This window comes from Protomyctophum bolini, assembly GCF_963924005.1.
Source record: "Protomyctophum bolini genome assembly, chromosome: 24".
Taxonomy (NCBI): Eukaryota; Metazoa; Chordata; class Actinopteri; order Myctophiformes; family Myctophidae; genus Protomyctophum; species Protomyctophum bolini.
Window position 1 is genome coordinate 3,895,236 of NC_137885.1, and position 21,018 is coordinate 3,916,253.

Here is a 21,018-nt window from a genome sequence, read left to right on the forward strand (position 1 = left end):
GATTACATTGGATTACAACTGTTTGCTTTAACGGCCACGCATGTACGTATATACAGTACGCCCCAAAAGATACACCCCACTACCTTCATAGCTTTATATACGCCCCAAAAGATACACCCCACTACCTTCATAGCTTTATATACGCCCCAAAAGATACACCCCACTACCTTCATAGCTTTATAAATGTAGCAGGTATATAAGATATACAAGTGGATGCATTCTACCAAAGATCCCTCACATGCCATATTATTTATTGACACTTTTATTTTGTAATGTTTTGTGCAATTTATCATTTTGGGAGCTATGTAATGTTTTATTTTGAAGTCCTCACTCCTTCCTGCTGTGACGTCATCCACCTGCGTTTGCTTCCTCCTCTCTCTCTTGCTAGAAGCCAACTTGGAGTGAGGTGGGTTGTTTTTCTGCTCTTAGTAGATTTTTGCATTAAAGTTGTTTTAAGTACATTTAACCAGTGCAAACGGTAGAATTATGTTGTAATTCAGTTCTGTATGTTACTATATGTTTGTTTTGCAAAGGTTTAAGTGTTTTAATTAGGGATGTTGAAAAAAGTTGAAAATCGACTCGATTTTTGACTCATGCCTCCCGCGACTCAAAACGTATGAGTCGAAAAATCTTTTTTTTTTTTTTGTAATGTAAAACGTTATAAACGAGAGGTACGTGTTAGTGTTGTGCTGCTGAGCAGAGCAGAGCGCTGTGGACCCCATCGTCCAAGGGTTGTGTGCGGTGGGGGGTGGTATCTTAGCAACACTGAATGATCTGTCCCATTGGCCATTGGTCGTGTGCTTGTATCATGAGCCAATGGCTGCAGCTCTGAGCTTCCCAGACCCAGGTTCACATATTCTGCACATGCCGTAAAGTGAGCTGACAGCCACAGATCTGCTCTGTTCTGAGCGGTGAGCGCTCTTCTCTTCTCGTGAAGAAAGCAGGACAGAGTTGTCAAATAAATCGCGCCATCATTCATACTGTATTTATTCTCCGACCCGACATTAAAATACGGAACAACGTGCGTCCCGTATCAGTTCATTACGGGCTGCAGCCTGCAGACACTTGAGAGTTGGGACTACTAGCCGATAGCGCCGCTGCTCCTTCAGTTTCGTTGTAAAATAAAGTTAATTTTTTATTATTGGGATTTGATCATTGATGCAAATTCTAGCTTTATATACGCCCCAAAAGGAGGAGGATGTTCCAGACCCCCAGGAACGCACCCAGGGGACCGGGCTGGTTCCGGCGTGCCATGCCGCGTTCGAAACGGTTGAGAAATGACAGAGTTACCGTGTGGCGGCCCCTCTACTGTACCACTGTAATGTACTTGCATCCCCGAAAGCATACAGTTAATACGTGCGTGTGTGTGTGTGTGTGTGTGTGTGTGCATTAGGTTGCGCACAGATGGTGAAAAACAACCATTGAATTTATTGAACACCCAGACACCCAGACACCCACCCACACACTTAGCTCCATAAGGGAGTGGTTGCACCACTCAAAAATAATAATAATAACTTTATTGTATTTTATAAAAAAATATATATATAAAAATATCAAATAGGCCTATGCAGTATATTTTTAATGTAGGCTAGTAGTATTAGCAAGCACAACTGACCGTGTATAGCTGACTGTCTTTCTTTCCATTTCTATCTCTGGGACCCCAATTTATTATTATTTTAATTTCTATTGTAAAATCAATTTTGAGAGTCCATTTGGTTCCATTTTTGCACTCTCTGTTACAGACCCTTTAGGGTTCAACTTGGTTTACTTCCTAACTATCTATAATGTAGCTGGAACTCCCACTATGAGAACCACTGTCCTACACAGTCTGTGTGGACACGCACACGCACACGCACACGCACACGCACACGCACACACACACACACACACACACACATTGTAGGACTGTGTGTAGGACACACAAGTTACAAGTAGCATGCTAGCTGATAGGGGAAACCGTTCTTATTTAATATGAGGCAGCGGTGGCCGAACGGTTTGCGGAGTGGTCTTGATATCGGAAGGTCGCTAGTTCGTATCTCCGGACCGGCAAGTTAAAATTACCCCCGCTGAAGTGCCCTTGGACAAGGCATTGAACCTCTACCATGAAATGTTCTATGAGCAGGGCCTGGCTGTAAACAAGTTATTGAGCTTAGTCCAGTTACCCTGCAGGGTAAACATAGTACCTTTCCTTTCCTTAGTCCAGTTACCCTGGGTAAACATAGTACCTTTCCTTTCCTCTATAGACTCCAGGAACGGGTCTCATGGTCGCAGCTTACGTATTTCCTGTAGGCGGACTCCACATAGCAGCGGGTTTTAAACCCTCACCAGGCGCATCTCTTCTACTACAGTGAACGGCAGAGTGACTGATGTTCGTCTGCCTCAAACGTTACTCTTTTACCTGCTTTTTACTAACACTAAAATCACAAAGATGCCCAAAACATCGGGATGAACCTGTGTAGTTTATGGCTGCTCCAACAATAGTGGCAACATAAAAAATAAAAAAAACGGAATGTCAAAATATCCACCGCGGTGGCTGAGACCAGAGCCATTGAGTAATGGTTGAGACAAAGCAGTGTAAGGTCCTGAAAGATACAAAACGTCCAATACCCAATCTTTCTGTTTTATGAACACAAGGCTGCTGTACTTTATACCTCATACTTTAAATGCTTAGTGTGAGGTATAAAATACAGCAGCCTTGTGTTGATAAAACACTGAAAGATTGGGTATTGGGTAAGACTGACGTTATGTATCTTTCAGGACCTTTCACTGCTTCGTCTCAACCATTACTCAATGGCTCTGGTCTCAGCCACCGCGGTGGATATTTTGACATTCCGTTTTTTTTTTTTTTATGTTGTCACTACTGTTTGGAGCAGCCATAAACTACACAGGTTCATCCCGATGTTCTGGGCATCTTTGTAATGTTTAGTAAAAAGCAGGTCAAAGAGTAACGTTTGAGGCAGACTAACATCAGTTACTCTGCCGTTCACTGTAGTAGAAGAGGTGCGCCTGGTGAGGGTTTAAACCCCGCAGCTACGTCGAGTCCGCCTACAGGAAATACGTAGGCTGCGACCATGAGACCCGTTCCTGGATTCGTCTATAGAGGAAAGGAAAGGTACTATGTTTACCCAGGGTAACTGGACTAAGGAAAGGAAAGGTACTATGTTTACCCAGGGTAACTGGACTAAGGAAAGGAAAGGTATATGTTTACCCAGGGTAAACTGGACTAAGGAAAGGAAAGGTACTATGTTTACCCAGGGTAACTGGACTAAGCTCAAGAACTTGTTTACAGCCAGGCCCTGCTCATAGAACATTTCATGGTAGAGGTTCAATGCCTTGTTGTTTAACCATTTCCACTCACATCCGTAGATGTCTTGAATCCCCTGGCGGTCGTCTGCTGGCAGCTGGAAGTCATCAGTCTCCATCCATTTGTATTGTTGGTGCATGATGGACGATGTGTCTTTGGAGTGACCCAAACCCAGGCTGTGGCCCAGCTCATGGACCGCTACCAGAAACACATTGTAGGAACCTGGATGGATGGAAGAAGAACTCCTTCAGTTAAATGAAATGTGTTTTTGCGTCTGGGGGCACCACCTCCTCCTACAGGTTTAGGGAAGTGGTGCAGGCAGATTCTTCTCCTGAGAGATTATTTGAGGGGCGGGGAGGGGGAGGGCGGGGGGACGGGACGGGACGGACCGACGGACGGACGGACTGCAGAACAGAAGATAAATTAGTGCAATATTATAAACCAGGGAGAATACTGCAGAGTAGTCATCTTATTTTTGATCTGATTTTCATTCTTATTTTTCAAAGTAATGATGTGTTTTTTATTTGTTTGCATCCATACAAAAAGAATGCAATGAATGATATGTAAGTTGTGCACCATGCACTGTTCTGTAGCATTACAGCTGAACTAAAAACATCTTTAAAACAACTAAGCACTCATTGATGTTAAATCTCACTTCATTTCAGTTGAAGTGTCCTGTTAATTGTAACAAATGAACAAAAGCCCCTTCAACTAATTCCGGTTGTCTCTATAGCGCAAAACTCACTTTGTGTCCAAGTGACACCATCTCTTACCTGTCACATCCTGGTTGGTGACGCTCCATTGCCAGTCTAAGTTGAAGTGCACGTAAACTGTCCTCCCATGCTTGGGCGGGGCGTTGGCATGTGCCAGGTCCGATGATATAAAGTCATGGCCTGTGTGAGGACCCGCGTAGAAGGAGATCAGGATGTCGGCGTCATCTTTGTGGCCATCATAGATCAGCTTGTAGGGAATATACTCAAAGGCGAACGGACTGACATCCTTCCAGACTTTGAAGGCTCTACGGATGGCCTTTAATATGTCCTGAGGTGGGATCTTAGGTGGATAGTTCTCAATACTAGAGGAAGAGGCAAAGAGAGACAAACTAAGCAAAGCTGTCCATGTGGAGTAGTACATTCCCTAACTAACCCCACAGGAAGACAAAACACGGTTTGGGTTTCGCCAGTTTGGCCTGACATTCATCAAGTCTCGGTCAATATGAAAGTCTCCAATGTGTCCAGTTTTGTGGTAGATAATAAGGTGTCATGATGATGTATAGATTATTGGCACATCAATACAAATCGTTCTGTTTGTACCTGTAAGTGAGGTTATACTTGTCCCACTTGTCTCCAACCGCTTTGTAGCTGTGTTGAGCAGCTGGGTTGAGCAACCCCACGTTGGTCTCTGGAATGCCACAGCGGGGTCTCTTCATGGCTCTGATGGACGGACGGGACAAGGAGACATTAGAGCTGAAAATACCAGAATATAATGTTCAGTAGCCTACAATTTAGCTCTCCATGTCAGACTTCTTTAACCCTCTTATGGCCAACCTTAAATTTCATCTTATTGTGCCTTAGGCCAGCTTTACCCGACTTTTTTGAATGACAATAGAAAAATATGCGATATGACCACAATGTCACGAAATATCTCATTTTAAGCTGCAAGTCTCTACTTTACACATGTTTCTAGCATGTTCCATGGTTGACTTATAAGCATTTTAGTACACCTTGGTTTCATTGAAAAAAGGCCCATTTTTTTAGTAGTTTTGAGTTACAAGCCGTTTTAGTTTGATATTGTTTATAGCCCCATATAACACTCTGTGATTGGACTACAGTGACACACAATAGCTCATTGTAAAGCTTTAAATCTCTACTTTACAGAGAAAAAATAATAATAATCCAGCATGTTGCATTCTTTATGTTTTAGGCCGTTGAAAAAACCATGCGCCGACTAAAGAAGGCCCTATTTACACTAATCTGTCAAGTCCCATAAAAACCTGTGTGATGTGACTACAGTGACACACAATAGCTTATTTGGAATCTCAAAGTCTCTACTTTACACCAAAAAATAATAATTATGTTCCATCGTTTACTTTTATAAGCATGTTATTACACCTTGGTTTCAAAAAGGCCCATTTTTGAAGTAGAAGTTTTATACAGTTTTACTTACTTTACATACAGTTGCATACACCTTGGTTTGAGAAAAGAAATTGAGACAACCACTTTTGAATAAGCTCTCAAACATGAATTTATTTTTCACTTGAGAGAAAGACCTGAATCATGACATACAAAAAATCAGAACCCCCAATACAACCCTTTGATGCCGAGTGTCAAGCAGGGAGGCACTGGGTCCCATTTTTACAGTCTTTGGTATGACCCGGCCGGGGATCGAACCCCGACCTCCCAGTTTCAGGGCGGACACTCTAACCACAAGGCCAATGAGCTGGTAACTGAGTTGTGCAACTCCCCTCTCCCCTCCCTTGAGAGATAGACATGAATCATGAAAAAATAAAATAAAAATCACACTTGTGTGAACTGAGTTGTGAAACTCCCCTCCCGAGATAAAGACATGAATCATGACATAAAAAACATAATCACACCTGTGTGAACCGAGTTGTGATAGCACTGGGTCCCATTTTACAGTCTTTGGTATGACCCGGCCGGGGATCGAACCCCGACCTCCCAGTTTCAGGGTGGACAGTGGACACTCTAACCACAAGGCCACTGAGCTGGTAACCGAGTTGTGCAACTCCCCTCTCCCCTCTCCCCTCCCTTGAGAGATAGACATGAATCATGACAAAATAAAATAAAAATCACACCTGTGTGAACCGAGTTGTGAAACTCCCCTCTCTCCTCCCCCTCCTCCTCCCGAGATAAAGACATGAATCATGACATAAAAAACATAATCACACCTGTGTGAACTGAGTTGTGCAACTCCCCTCCCCCCTCCCTTGAGTGATAAAGACATGAATCATGACATAAAAAAAAAAAATCACACCTGTGTGAACTGAGTTGTGAAACTCCCCTCCCCCCCCCCCCCCCCTGTGAATCCCCCCACTTTTATAAGCATGTTATTACACCTTGGTTTCAAAAAGGCCCATTTTTGAAGTAGAAGTTTTATACAGTTTTACTTACTTTACATACAGTTGCATACACCTTGGTTTGAGAAAAGAAATTGAGACAACCACTTTTGAATAAGCTCTCAAACATTAATTTATTTTTCACTTGAGAGAAAGACCAAAATCATTACATACAAAAAATCTGAACTGAGTGATGCAACTCCCCTCTCTCCCCCTCTTGAGAGATAAAGACATGAATCATGACAAAATAAAATAAAAATCACACCTGTGTGAACTGAGTTGTGAAACTCCCCTCTCTCCCCCCCTCCCGAGATAAAGACATGAATCATGACATAAAAAAATTATAATCACACCTGTGTGAACTGAGTTGTGCAACTCTCCTCTCCCCCCTCCCTGAGATAAATACATGACAAAAAAATCACACTCTTGTGAACTGAGTTGTGAAACTCCCCTCTCTCCCCCCTCCTCCCCGCCCCCTCCTGAGATAAAGACATGAATCATGACAAAATAAAATAAAAATCACACCTGTGTGAACTGAGTTGTGAAACTCCCCTCTCTCCCCCCCTCCTCCCCCCCTCCCGAGATAAAGACATGAATCATGACATAAAAAAATAATAATCACACCTGTGTGAACTGAGTTGTGCAACTCTCCTCTCCCCCCTCCCTGAGATAAATACATGACAAAAAAATCACACTCTTGTGAACTGAGTGGTGCAACTCTCCTCTCTCCCCCCCCCCCCCCAATACCCCAATACACGAGTGTCTCACTGAAAGTCCAACTCTCTCTCTGTGTGGTACCTTCTTGTTAGACAGTCTGAGTGTACTTGACCATTCTGTCCCCCTTTTGCCGGTTCAAGTTCGGTCGGTCACTCTGTCTGTCTGTTATAGTACGATGAAGTTGAGTTCCAGGTATATTTATATAGTGGATTCAGATCCCAGGACCCTACAGCGACTCGCCTGTATATCCTGGGTATCTATTGAACTGCTGATGAAGAGAGAGCACCGCCCTATATCCCCAGCGTCTCGCCTAAAGGATAGTGCGGCCTCTGTTATTAAGGCCCAGGCCTCAGGCCCCTCAGCGCTTCGCCTGAGGAGTCTGGCCATTGAACACAGAGGTCATAGCGTCTCGCCTGTGACATGAGTTGGGTTGAAATGCAAACTTTAGTAGATTTCTTCTATTTGTCCTGACTGTGCATGGCAATTGAGGCAACTGACACATCGCTCACCCAATACTGCATACTTATACCCTGGAAACATAATTCAATATTAGTTACAACAGTATACTCACCAAAAATAGACGGATACAACACCAGGGTGTTGATTTTCCAAAAATGTGAAGATTTATTATACAGTTGTAGTTGCACACAAAAATAAAGTAAAATATAAAGTCGTTTAGCAAAACTGGAGATATTCAGCAAATTACTACTAAGTTTCTAAAACTGGGCTATCTACTTTCTTTGAAAAGCATAGAGCATCCTCTGTGATCTGGTACCTCTCCTATCCCCTCCGGACTGAAGACTGGAACCCTGAACCCTCTGCCCTGAGGGGTTTTATACTGTATGGTCCTGAGGGGGAGGTAACCTTTGTTTGTTTTCTTGCTTTTTTTACCATGCTTTGATATTTTTGGAAGATGGCTGGCGCCAAATAACTCACTATGGCTTAGTGAGGGAAAAACAGACACACATTCTTATGCCAACTCCTATTTATTTATGGGCCTTTACTTATCAACTAAAGAGATCTAAGGACCTTTTACCATGTCCTTTACAAACACACCTCCTACAAACATTGCATTTTAGCATTAAAACTAAATCAAAACACAATACTGTCTCTAAGAATCCAGGGAGGCTAAAATAACATCATCCCTACTTTATATTAAAACTTGTATTTTTACTTAACCTGTTTAGGTTTACACCTCATGTTGTCATATGATCACATGAGCAACCTGGAATCAAACTTCTACTTAGTTAATAGGGAGGCAAAAACAATCATCCCTTTTTCAATTCAATTTGTAAACTATTAAAAACAAAACAGTTAATAATCATTATATCAGTTTCAGAGGTGAAAACAAAAAACAACACACAATAAAATGAACTCATATAGTGTCTGCCTTCAACATCCAACATGGGGTGGCTGCTAATCTCCAAACCAAGGGAGGTCACTAGGTCAGCCAGACAGTTCACTGATATCCTGATAAGGAGGACAACATGCAAGTCAGCTGCTTCCTTTCTTTTTATCCAAATGAGTATAATATATCTTCTCACAGTACCCATATAAACTTGACCATACAAACTTTACAATAGATTTATACAAAGAACACTTTGGCGAACAACACCTAAGTTCTCATCACGGTAATGACATCCATCACCACTAAACCGCCGTCTTCCCTGATATATCAGTGGGCCATGTGGAACTTCAAAAGTCCCCCTTCCTGCAGTCCGCCCTGGCCTCGCCGCCTTTGAATCTTCTCCTGGGGTGAGGTACTGGTCCTGTTGACATGTGGTCAGCTATCAGATCTGTGTCTGGCCAGAACGTCCTTCTTCTGTACATGCTCTCTTGAATGTAAACATGCCCATATTCATTCTTCTGGACATGCTCTCTTGAAAGAAACTCATAACGCCTTGGGTAAGCATTATATCTCTTGCGACCCCACTGCCCATATTCATTCTTCTGGGATCGCCCGGTCTGCATTCTGGGGACCTTTTCCTCATACTTTGAAGACTGCGTCATCTGCTGGGGAGGCGGCCTCTCCTCTATTGAGGATTGCCCTGTGAAATAACTGGCCCTTGACCCTTGACCCCAGCCAACTTCACAACCTACTGCCGGCCTGTCGACACCCCCTGTTGAAGTTTCTGGGGTCACTTCCCTCATATTGCCGGTCACAGGTTCCCCTGCGCCCTTCCTGGCGACCTTTAATCCATTTATTCTCTTCATCAGGTTGAGCTCGCGGGAGTTCCCCGTCCTGTTCATCACTTCTTTATTGATTTCCTTTATGGACCCCCATTGAGCTCCCAGTATGCTCTCCTGTATCACTACCTGGACTTCTCCTACTTGTGTGATTGCCTTTACTTCAGCCCAATATCGCGTGCAACGAGACTTCAGCGCATATAGAGTAACCGTTGCCACAAGTTGCCCAGGAAGCATGGGTACGGAGGGTACCACACTTAAACTACCCAGAAAGGTAGAGGCATTTATCACCCCTACTCTCTCTCTCGGCGTCCAGTTCCTGAACACCCCACCCCCCTTTGCAGGGATAGGGTTAATTCCCGGCGTCATCATAGCGATATCCTGCCAGTTCCTGGGGTCAGCTAAATGCTTTATGCTGATCCTGGCTCCATTAGCCCCGAAGAACTGCGGCCCGTGTGGGGGAAGCACCACTCGCCGTCCTGGCTCGTAGGTCGACCATAAATCTGTGTCAGTATCCTTCTTGAATATTTCTCCAGACTTAAACACAGGAGGCCCGCCCCCATGGCTAAAAGGAGCATAGATCGGTGCAGGCCCCCTTCCCCTCTTGACAGCTTCCCTCCCCTCCGCCAAGGACTGCTCTTCCTCAGTATCGGGAACTCCATTGTCACCCGCGGGCTTGTTCCGGATCGGGAATATTGAAGGATCCTCCGGATCATATAGCGCTATGTTCTCCCTTCGCGGAATATAGTGTATGGTTTCGTCACCTGAACTTGGGTCGTGCTCCTCCCACTCACGCTGCCATTCACGCTGCTGTCTCGATTCCTTATACTCTGTTGAAGGTGAATCCTCACCTGAGTTCTCCATGTCTTTCTCCATATCCTGCTTTGATCGTTTGTTATCCACATTAATCACTTGTCCACTGTGTTTCCTCTTCATTAAGGGATTGATTTCCAGATCCCTGTCAACCTGTTCTTCTTGTAGTTGTGTTTTAAACTTGCTTTTTTCTGATGCCGATAGTTTCAGTTTCCACTGCTTCCAACACTTTGAGAATGCAACTAGCAGCGGGCCCTGCTTCTCCTTGGGTATTCCCTCCGTTGTCTTGTCATCATCCTGCTGTCCTTTCCTCCTTTTCCCTCCTGTCTTCTGTCTCTCCTCATCACTCCCAGCTGCCATCTCCCAGCGCTACTTGGATTTCAGGAGCCTTCATGGGATGAAAGACATACAGTAGAGGTGGTTAATGTGGATGATCAGCCCAGATGTAATTCTTACTTTTGTTCCCAGTGACATTATAGTGACACAATCAGGCAACGTCAATCATTATTCATTATACAGGTGAAGTTATTCTTATATACATTTTGTGATGTGGAAACTCTGCTACTCAGTTTCCATAGTTGCAGCTCCTTGTCCCATAGTAGAGTTCTTGCTCCACCCATTAACTTCCAGGATGACCTCTTGTAACACCCTTCCTTGATTTTCACCATCTCCGATTGCCTTAATGTCAGCCCATAATTTGCTATCCTGGGAGTACACAGTGACCATGACATCATACTGGTCCATTTGCTTCCAGGCCATCATGTAACCCGTACACTTCACCAAGGTCGACTTGTTCATCACCTCAATCCTATGTGTCAAATTCCATTGTTTATACACTCCCTCCCTGTCGGTAGGTAGTATGCCTGGTGTCATCATAGCAATCCTGTGCCAACTGTTTGGATCTGAAAGTTCTAAGGAGCTTAGTTCAGCTCTTCCTGCATCATAGAATCATACAAACGGAAATGTGAATGTCACAGGAATTTGCCCTCCGGGCTGCATAATTGACCCATCCTCCTGTGTCTCTGATACCATAACAGGCCCCAGTATCCCTGTTTCCTTATGTACTTCATAGTCTGGCTGACAGGAAACGCTTGTTGACAGTTCTGTTGGTTCCACCGCTTCAGATATGACATTGACCTCCGGCCCCTCCGGCCTAATTTCAATTCCCAACACCCCATCCACATCTGTGGATTCATCCTGCCAGTGTAAGATTGACTCAAACTGTATGGGGGAAGAACAGGAGACTTGAAAACACCCCTCCCCCTCTTCGCACTCATGTGCTGCTTTATCTTCAAAGTCCAGTATTGGTTTCTTACTTTCTTGAGTATCAATCAAAGGCTCAAAGCCTCGTCCACCGGTCAAGGACACTTGGGGGTTCTTGGTCATTTGTGGGATATCCTGAGCCCCTGCCTTCTCACCCTCAGTTTTAAGCCGCTTTGGGGGTGAAGTGAGAAAGGAATCTGATGGGGAGATAACCTCACTCAGGGTTGTGTCAGAAAGATTTATGTCCTCCTCCGAAGAGTAAAAAAACAACTCCTTCATTTCCTGACTGGGTGAATATGGCTCCTCTCCTGAGGTATTCTCTCTGTCGCTGCTTCCTGCGTACACCACCTTGATGAGTCCCAGGGCTTTGCATGCTTTATAGCCCAGGATCGGTGAGCCAGAGCAGTTCACTATATAGAAGCTCTCTGTGGTTGACATGGCTTTATATGTGCCTATCATTTTGCAGTATCCATTCACTTCCAGCACATGCCCACCGTATCCCCTCAATGTACGATCCGCAGCCATTAATTCTGTGCCGGGCATGAGTGTGTCAAAATCCTTTGCAGGTATTACACTTGCTTGTGCCCCTGTGTCCAGCTTGAAAGTCAGCTTCCTGTTCATTGGCCCCAATCCTATGTCTGCATATGCACATTCCTCCCCTTCCCTCTCTGAAGTGAGAGTGTCCACAATCCGCTCAGAGTTATCCTCCTCATTCTTCCTCATTTTCCGTGTACACACTATTGCGAAATGGTTACAACGACCGCACCTTCGGCACTCTCTCCCTTTTGCTGGGCACTCTGTAGACTTGGGGTGTTCTCCTCCACACCTGCCACAGGCTTTTATCATTTCATCGTGCTCACCCCCTCTCAAGAGGTGAGGCTTTCCTGGTTTGTGGGGGATGGCATGCGCTTGCAATCGCTCATGGGAGTGGGCTATATCGATAGCTCCTTCCAGCGTGAGCTCTGGTCCCTGGCTCAGTAAATGACTGTGCACTCTCCGTGAGTTGGTTGCAAATACAATATGGTCCCTGATCATCTCCTCACAATTTGTGTAGTTACAGTCTTTGACTAACTGCTTCAGCGTAGTCACAAAGTGAGCGACTGTCTCCCCGTTGCCCTGCCTCCTTTCATGGAATCTGCACCGGGCAAATATAGGGTTAACTTTCGGAGTGACGTAGTCTGCAAATCTCTCGTAGTATGTATTTAACTCCTTAGCTTCATCCTCCGATAGCGTCCATCTATTGAGGACACCCCTTCCTTTGTCCCCCATCCAAAGCAACAGGTAACTGCATTTCTCCTCTTCTGCTATCTTCTTAAGTGGGCCTGAGAACATTAATTCAGTATGCTGCTTGAATCTCCTCCACTCCTCCGGTAGGTCATATGAATACCAGTTCATTATCGGAGTAGAAACACCGAACGCATTCATTCTCGTTATTTCCTCGGTGGTTTACAGTCGACCGCTGACGTTGTCCAGTATCCTTCAGGGTCGTCAAAGCTACTAGAGCTAGTCAATCAACCTAAATGTGGGGAAAAAAACATAGTTCAATATATACAATAATAGTAGTTACAGTCGAATTCCTTCCTCCATGTCGGCCCTGCTTCCTCAGCCACTTGAGGGCTGGAGGGGGTCGAATTAATGAAGTTTGGATGTTGCCCAATCCAATCTCAAATGCAAAGAGTTGTTGAATAATCACAGGCTGGTTTTTAAGGAGCTCCTGGTTTCCTCACTGCGATACGCCAGTATACCAGCTCCCTTCATACATCTTCTGGGACCCCTAGCCTGGCTTCACCAGGTCAGGGGTCACATGTTATCTCCAACGAGGTCAACTCCCAACATCCCATGGCTTAGACAGCCTTGTGTTCCACAGCAGCCATTAGACACATTTGGGGTTGCTCTGATATAATAAATAGTCTCCTTATCTCTTTCCTTCACCATATCTTTCTGGCACATATGCATGTCACTGATCCACATGTGACAATACATCCTATATTAGACAGGGAGTAGACAGGTCGTCACGGCAACGCCGTAGGTTGCCACTCCAGTGTCATATAAAGGTATACGAAAAGTTCACACAATTCACATAAAAGATTCAAAAGGGACTGGGACAATTTCCGGGTCTCCATGTCTCCATGACTCGATCCTCTGTCCCATTGTCCATTTTGAAAACACTCCACGGTGGCTCCTATCGTTTCCGACACATTTGCATGTCACGGCTCCACACGTGGAAAACAAAATTCCAACATATGCATGTCACTGATCCACATGTGACAAACACAGTTCAAAACTATGCATGTCACTGATCCACATGTGACAATACATCCTATATCGACACCTATAATATTCCTTGTCACCTCTCGTCCTTCACCGTATGTTTTTCACACATATGCATGTCGATGATTCACATGCGACATACTCCTATATGTGCCCGCCTTCATGCATCCAAGGCACGGTTTCACGACTTTATGAATGGATCTAGTAATCTGTTACATCACTCACGTAGGCGTAGGTGTTTGTTATAATACAGTCACAGAATGTCCACTGGCTCTTGCGCAGCGAACAGACAGCGACAGGCTGGAGGGAGGGAGGTCATCGACCCCGCTCCACCAGCATGTCCCTCTCTTCTCCTGTGTTTGTTGCTGTTGACTTCTGGCCTTGCAGATATCAACTGAAATCGCACTTGATCGTATCTCACACCAATATCATTGATGACAAATATCGTTCACCCCGGGAATTCACAAGCTTCTCCTGTGTTGTTGCTGTTGACTTCTGGCCTTGCAGATATCAACTGAAATCACACTTGATCGGATCTCACACCAATATCATTGATGACAAATATCGTTCACCCCGGGAATTCACAAGCTTCTCCTGTGTTGTTGCTGTTGACTTCTGGCCTTGCAGATATCAACTGAAATCGCACTTGATCGTATCTCACACCAATATCATTGATGACAAATATCGTTCACCCCGGTAATTCACAGGTTCCAACCGTGACCATCCTATTGGATCGCCATTTCGTCTGGACCGCCCCTTGTGCAAAGGAACCCTGTTTCATACTTTTAGGTGAATAAAAGCTAGTAAAGTATAAATATATTATACCTTATTATAATTATACCTTTATTTAACCAGTGAAAAACCCACTGAGACCGCGTCTCCTTACAAGTGGGAACTGGTCAAGAGGTAGAAATAGAAATCACGCTTAAATACTATAAGCCAAGTAATATATAAGTATATATAATGGTAATAATAATCCAGGTATACCGTAGTACAGTGTACCTTCAACTTAGCTTTAAACTTAGTTTGGGATCACACCTCCAGTTTGTTAGTCAGTTTGTTAGTTAGTTAGAGGGAAACAACAGGAGGGAGGTGGATCCGTCTGTGCACCAATAATAATAATAATAATAATAATAAAAATAATACCTTAAACCACCCCACACTCAGTGGTGTATAGGGAGACTAACAGGTTTGGTGACTATCATTTCTCCCTCCTGCCTGTGCCAGGAATCAGGAACCCGGGAGAAAGCACCATCCCTGCTTTAAATCTTACACTTTATATTTAGGGTGTATCTTCATCTTTATCTCATTTAGTTTTTGTTTAACACCTATGTCTTACACGGGTGTTCTCCCCACTGTCCCAGCAGACGCCTGTCCCAAGCCTGGCCCTGCCAGCTTATCTTCCTCATGCGTCTCGTTTGTCTCCCCCTGCAACAGTAGCAGGCGGCTTGTGCACTTGTATATTGCCCATCTCACCGGGTCCATGACCCAGGGTCTGTTCACCAGACACACCGTTGCATGTCCAACTCCAAATCTCCTTGAAGAACAAAACGCACATGCAGTAGGCATAATTTCACCACACCGAGTGTGAATGGTTGGGACTGAATGGCTGGGATAAACGTGTGAGTGTGGTGTGAGCGTCCCAGCCAGGCTTTGGGGCTCTTCACCCTTCCTGCACTGCATGTTCCACACTCCTCCCAGCCTCCACACATTCCAAAACCAGTGTCTCCATTTGGGGCTTTGCCCGTTTCATATTCCCCTTTTGTGATTACTTTCCGCAATCAACCCATTCTTTGTGTTATCGTTCACCCAACCAACGCTGTTGCGCGAGTTGCTCCGATTGAAATGAGTGCCCGTCCTGGCACACGTCAATCACCAAGTGTGGAGCACGGGAAAAAATGAGTGCATATCCGCCTCTTTTTATTTTATTTTCCAAGTGCAAATCCGTTTCTTCTTTTTGTCTTTCCCAAGCCCAAATCCGTCTCTTATTTCCCCCAAGTGCAAATCAGCATCCAGAGCCAATATCATTTTCACGTGCACATTGAGAGCAAATATCCTTTATGTCCCTTTTGTTACATTTGTAATGCTGTGAAATTCACACTCCATGAACCTCCAACGCTTGATTATTTGCTTGCTTGTCCCCCAAGGTCTGCTTGACACCTGTCATCCTTTCCATACTTGTTCCAAAAGACCCGCGGTCCGGTTATGAGGATGAACGCGTGCAACGCGCCACCACACCCAAAAAAAATCCAGGGACGCCATGTTAGACAGTCTGAGTGTACTTGACCATTCTGTCCCCCTTTTGCCGGTTCAAGTTCGGTCGGTCACTCTGTCTGTCTGTTATAGTACGATGAAGTTGAGTTCCAGGTATATTTATATAGTGGATTCAGATCCCAACCAGTAGCAACATGTGTTTGAATGCAAACTTTTCTAGAGAAGAAATACAAAATGCTATAGACAGATGTAAAATGAAAAAAGCTACTGGAATCGATGAAATCTCTAATGAGGTGCTGAAGTCACCGAGGTTGTTTAATGTTTTGTTTGAATTATTTCAGTTTTGTTTTGACAGTGGCATCACTCCTACACAGTGGAATAAGAGCATTATTAAACCTATCCCAAAGTCTTCAAAGAATGATCCAAAGTTACCACTTAGCTATAGAAGGATAAGTCTTATTAGTTGTTGTGACGGTCCTGCCCCCTCTGCCTCACTGTAAGCTAGAGGGAAGCCTCTGTGATGGCAGAGTGGAGCAGGCCGTCAGCCCAATTGTGCTCACCTGAGGTGGGTGTGGCTTAGGGGACTATATAGAGAGCTCTCCTGGCTGCAGCTCATTCTTCTCTCTGTCCTCCCTGCAAGCAGGACTGCCACCGGGCTCAAGGGCCTAACCACCCTTTTGTTAAGTTATGTTTTGCACCAGCTAATACAACACGCACACACCATTCTCCATACATCCATACACTGCACACATTACTGATGACTGATATACTCACATCCCACACTTCATTATTTTGCTATGCTTTATTTACTTTAATATAATAAATATAATTACAAACTGTTAAACTCTTGTGTGGACTCCCTGTTTTTGCCATGCATCCCCTAGTGCATGACAAAATGGGGGCTCGTCCGTACATAATTAATTAATTGATTAATTGGAAAAAAAAAAAAGAAAAGCATATACATATATCTTTTCTTTCCCGTTTGTCTTGTTTGGGAGTTTCACACTTGAGTTGTCTTGTTTTTTTTGTTAGGAGCCGGACAGAGAAGGCATTTGGCCCCAGTTTACAGAGTTACAACAGAGGTAAGTGTTGGGATGTGTTTGCAAGTGTTAGTTACATGTGCATTTAGTTGGAACAAGTCCCTTAGCGACCGGCACCGTTAGGGTGTCAGTTGTTTGTTCCTTTCTTTGATTTACTCTTAGTGGAGTTTTGGTTAGCGGCGGATCTTGGGGGTCACACTAGGTGGCTGGAGGGGAGAAATCCTCATGCCCGGGTGCCGACGGTAGGTAAAGATAGGTAAGTTAGTTAGGAATAATAGGTAAGTTAGGGGGGGGTTTGTTCCATTTTGATTAAGGTTACTGTACTGCACTTTGTAATGCACAGCCCAACACTTGGTCTTGTTAAAGTTTTTTTGTAGAAAATTTGCATACAAAAGAAAAATGAGTTCAGCTACAGATAAGTTTATTAAGTCTCCGTCAGTGGGGTTACTCGATATTTGTGCGAAGGATCAGCTATTGGTAATTGCTAAACATTATGACATCACAGTGACAGATAAGCTGAAGGCAGCAATGAAGGCCAGTCTAATCAGTGCGCTGGTAGACAAGGGCATTTTGCAGCCTGTCGAAGACAATGGTGATGAGGTCAGTTCAGAGGGTGAGTTCAAATGGAAGAAAGAACTTTTGGTGTTAAAACAACAACATGTTATGGAAATTGAAAGAATGAAACAACGTACTGAAATGGCCAAATTAGATGTGGAAACCAAAAAGCTAGAGTTGATCGAACAGGGCAAATTATCAGCAGATGCATTGAATAATGGTAATACTGAAAGGGGAGGAGGTGTCAAAGCTATGGACATTGGCAGTAGCCTGAGGCTTCTTCCTAGGTTCAATGAAAAAGATCCGGACACTTTTTTTCTCTTATTTGACAGAATTGCAGAGGCACAAGGTTGGACAGATGCAAATTGTGCTATAATGGTGCAGTCTGTACTCACAGGGAAAGCACAAGAGGCATTTGCTGCATTAACGTCTATGGACTCTAGGAGTTATGTAAAGGTTAAAGAGGCAGTGTTAAAAATATATGAGATGGTGCCAGAGGCTTACAGGCAGAGGGCTCGGGGCTGGAGAAAACGTGACAAAGAGTCACATGTGGAGTTTGTCAGAGATTTGTGTACACAGTTTTCGCGCTGGTGTTCATCATCTGAAGTTGAGAATTTTGAACAATTGTTTAATCTCATGGTCTTGGAGCAGTTTAAAAACACTCTGCCGTGTAATATTGCTACATACATCACTGAGCACAAAGTAAAAACGGCAACTGAGGCAGCAGTTTTGGCAGATGAGTACGTGTTAATTCACAAGAATAGTTACAGTGATCATGCTAGTGAGAATGTGTTCAATAAGTTTCCTCGTGTAAAGGGTGCTCCAGAAGTTTACAGAAATACGGCCGACAGCAGGGTGACACCAGGGACACATGACAAATCAGTGGGTGTATGTCATTATTGTAAATCTGCAGGACACTGGAAAAATGAGTGTCCGGTCCTCAAATCTAAGGACAGGTCCACCAGCTCACAGGTTAAACCAGTGGCACTGGCTAACTCACTCAGCCCAGTGGCTTTGCCTTTAGGACAACAGGGTGCTCTATTGAAGCCAAAAACGGCTGATGCATACTTGCCATTCATTTCAAATGGTTTTGTGTCTGTGATAGGAAGTGACAAACAAATACCAGTGAAGGTGCTACGAGACTGTGGATCACTAGATTCCTTTGTACGAGAGTCAGTGTTGCCATTTACAACTGAGACTGATACAGGGGAGAGCATTTTGATCCAGGGAATGGGCATGTTTGTGTTTTCTGTGCCAATCCATAAGATGTCCCTCACTTCAGAGTTGGTAAATGGAGAGGTTCACATGGGGGTGAGACCGGAGTTGCCGGTTGCAGGGGTGGACATCATCCTGGGTAATGACCTTTGTGGGGAACGAATTTGGTCTGATCAGGTACCAAATGTAATTACCAGGAAGTGGCCTGGAGAGTTTCAGCAGGACAGTGTTTCTGATGGTACAGTGGGGTATCCAGCGTGCGCTGTTACACGTGCCATGGCCGCCTCACATGAGAACCAGAGTGATGATCAGGGCGAGAGGTCTGGTCTGGTTGATTTGACGTTGCCTGAGCAGTTTAAGTCTATGTCACATAGGGATTTGGCTGTAGAACAGAAGAATGATCCTAGCTTGCAAGAACTGTTTGACAAAGCCATGTCTGTTGACAAAATCAACAGTAGTGCACATGGGTATTTTGTGCAACAGGACTTGCTCTTTCGTAAATGGGTTCCACATGCAGAGGCTCTAGGTGGGGATCCAGTTTTTCAGTTTGTGGTTCCTAATAAATTTCGGTCATTGGTGTTGCAAACATGTCATAATAATGTTGCTGGGCATCAGGGAGTAAGGAAAACGTACAACCGGGTGTTGCGGTATTGTTTTTGGCCTCTGTTGAAACGAGACATTTCTGCTTACATCAAAAAGTGTCATACTTGCCAGTTGACGAGTAAGCCCAACCAGTCAATTAAGCCAGCTCCACTGTGTCCAATCCCTGCAGTGGAGAAACCATTTGAACATCTCATTATCGACTGTGTTGGGCCGTTGCCTCGTTCCACGCAGGGCCATACATATTTGCTCACGGTTATGTGTCAAGTAACCCGATACCCCGCAGCTTACCCACTTCGAACCATAACCACTAAGTCTGTTGTGAAAGCTTTGACACAGTTCATGTCTGTTTTTGGGATCGCGAAGGTCATCCAGAGCGATCGTGGTTCAAATTTCACCTCCCGTATGTTTGCTGAGGTTCTCAAGCAGCTTCAGGTCAAGCATAATATGGCTTCAGCCTATCATGCTCAGTCACAGGGGGCCTTAGAGCGGTTCCATCAAACCCTGAAGTCCATGTTGCGTTCTTACTGCACAGAATTGGGGAAAGATTGGGAGGAGGGATTACCGTGGCTGATGTTAGCATCTAGAGAGGTAGTCCAGGAAAGTACAGGTTTCAGCCCAAATGACCTGGTATTTGGTCACAAGGTTCGTGGTCCCATGGCTATGTTGGAGGACAGCTGGAAAGTAGCTGAACCCCCTAAAACTCTCCTTGACTATGTCAATGGGTTTAGACGCCGGTTGATTTTGGCAGTGGAAAGTGCAAAGGAGAATTTAGGACAGTCACAGAAAAAAATGAAATCTCTTCATGACAGACGTGCAGAGCCTAGGCAGTTTAAAGCTGGAGATCAAGTTTTGCTCCTTAAGCCTATAATAACTTCTCCTTTCCAGGCCAAATTCAGTGGGCCTTACACGGTTGTGAGACAGGTGACAGAGCAGAACTACATAATAGCTACTCCAGAGAGTAGAAAGAAGACGAAAATGTGTCATATCAATCTGCTAAAACCTTATTACTCAAAGGAGTCTGATGGTAAAGCAGGAAATGGGGAAAGTGTTAATTCCTGTCTTTGTACAACCAGGGTAGATGGGTCTTCACCGGTGTTGGACACTCGAGAGGAGGGTGAGACCCCGGCGGTCATTTTGCAGGGTCGGTTGAACAACACAGAATCCTTGAGTAAACTTGATTCTAATCTGGCCTATTTGAATGATGATGAACGCTCTGAGTTGGTGGCTCTTATTAACGGATATCCTGCTTTGTTGCACGATGTGCCCACTCGTACCCATTTAATTGAACATGATGTGGAGGTGGATGAAACGGCAGTACCTATAAGGCAGCGTTTTTATAGGGTGTCTCCTGAGAAACGTAAACATTTGAACAAAGAGGTAGAGTACATGCTGGAGAACCATTTTGCTGAACCATGCAGCTCAAGCTGGGCATCACCTTGCCTACTGGTCGGTAAGCCTGACAAGACCTACAGAGTGTGTACAGACTATCGGAAGGTCAATAATGTAACTAAGCCAGATGCTTTTCCCCTTCCACGAATGGAAGACTGTATAGATGAAGTGGGATCAGCTAAGTATGTTAGTACATTTGACCTTTTAAAAGGATATTGGCAGGTCCCTCTGTCGAAGCGAGCACAGGAAGTTTGCGCTTTCATTACACCATCTGGGTTATACAAGTACACGGTTATGCCCTTTGGTCTGCGAAATGCGCCCGCAACTTTTCAGCGCCTCATGAATTTGGTGGTGGCTGGTTTGGAGGGATG

The 21,018-nt window shown here is 44.5% G+C and overlaps 1 protein-coding gene across 1 annotated transcript in view; it reads right to left on the minus strand.

Annotated features, from left to right (window-relative positions):
* The window catches only part of LOC308311685 (uncharacterized protein), a gene marked incomplete at both ends in the record, with an annotated part of 116,054 nt that overhangs the window by 31,283 nt on the left and 63,753 nt on the right, over nt 1-21,018 (minus strand). Inside the window, 3 exons of the mRNA XM_080758475.1 lie at nt 3,359-3,526; nt 4,078-4,379; nt 4,618-4,737. Coding sequence (XP_080614601.1) covers nt 3,359-3,526; nt 4,078-4,379; nt 4,618-4,737 — 590 coding nt within the window. The remainder of the gene's footprint in view (nt 1-3,358; nt 3,527-4,077; nt 4,380-4,617; nt 4,738-21,018) is intronic.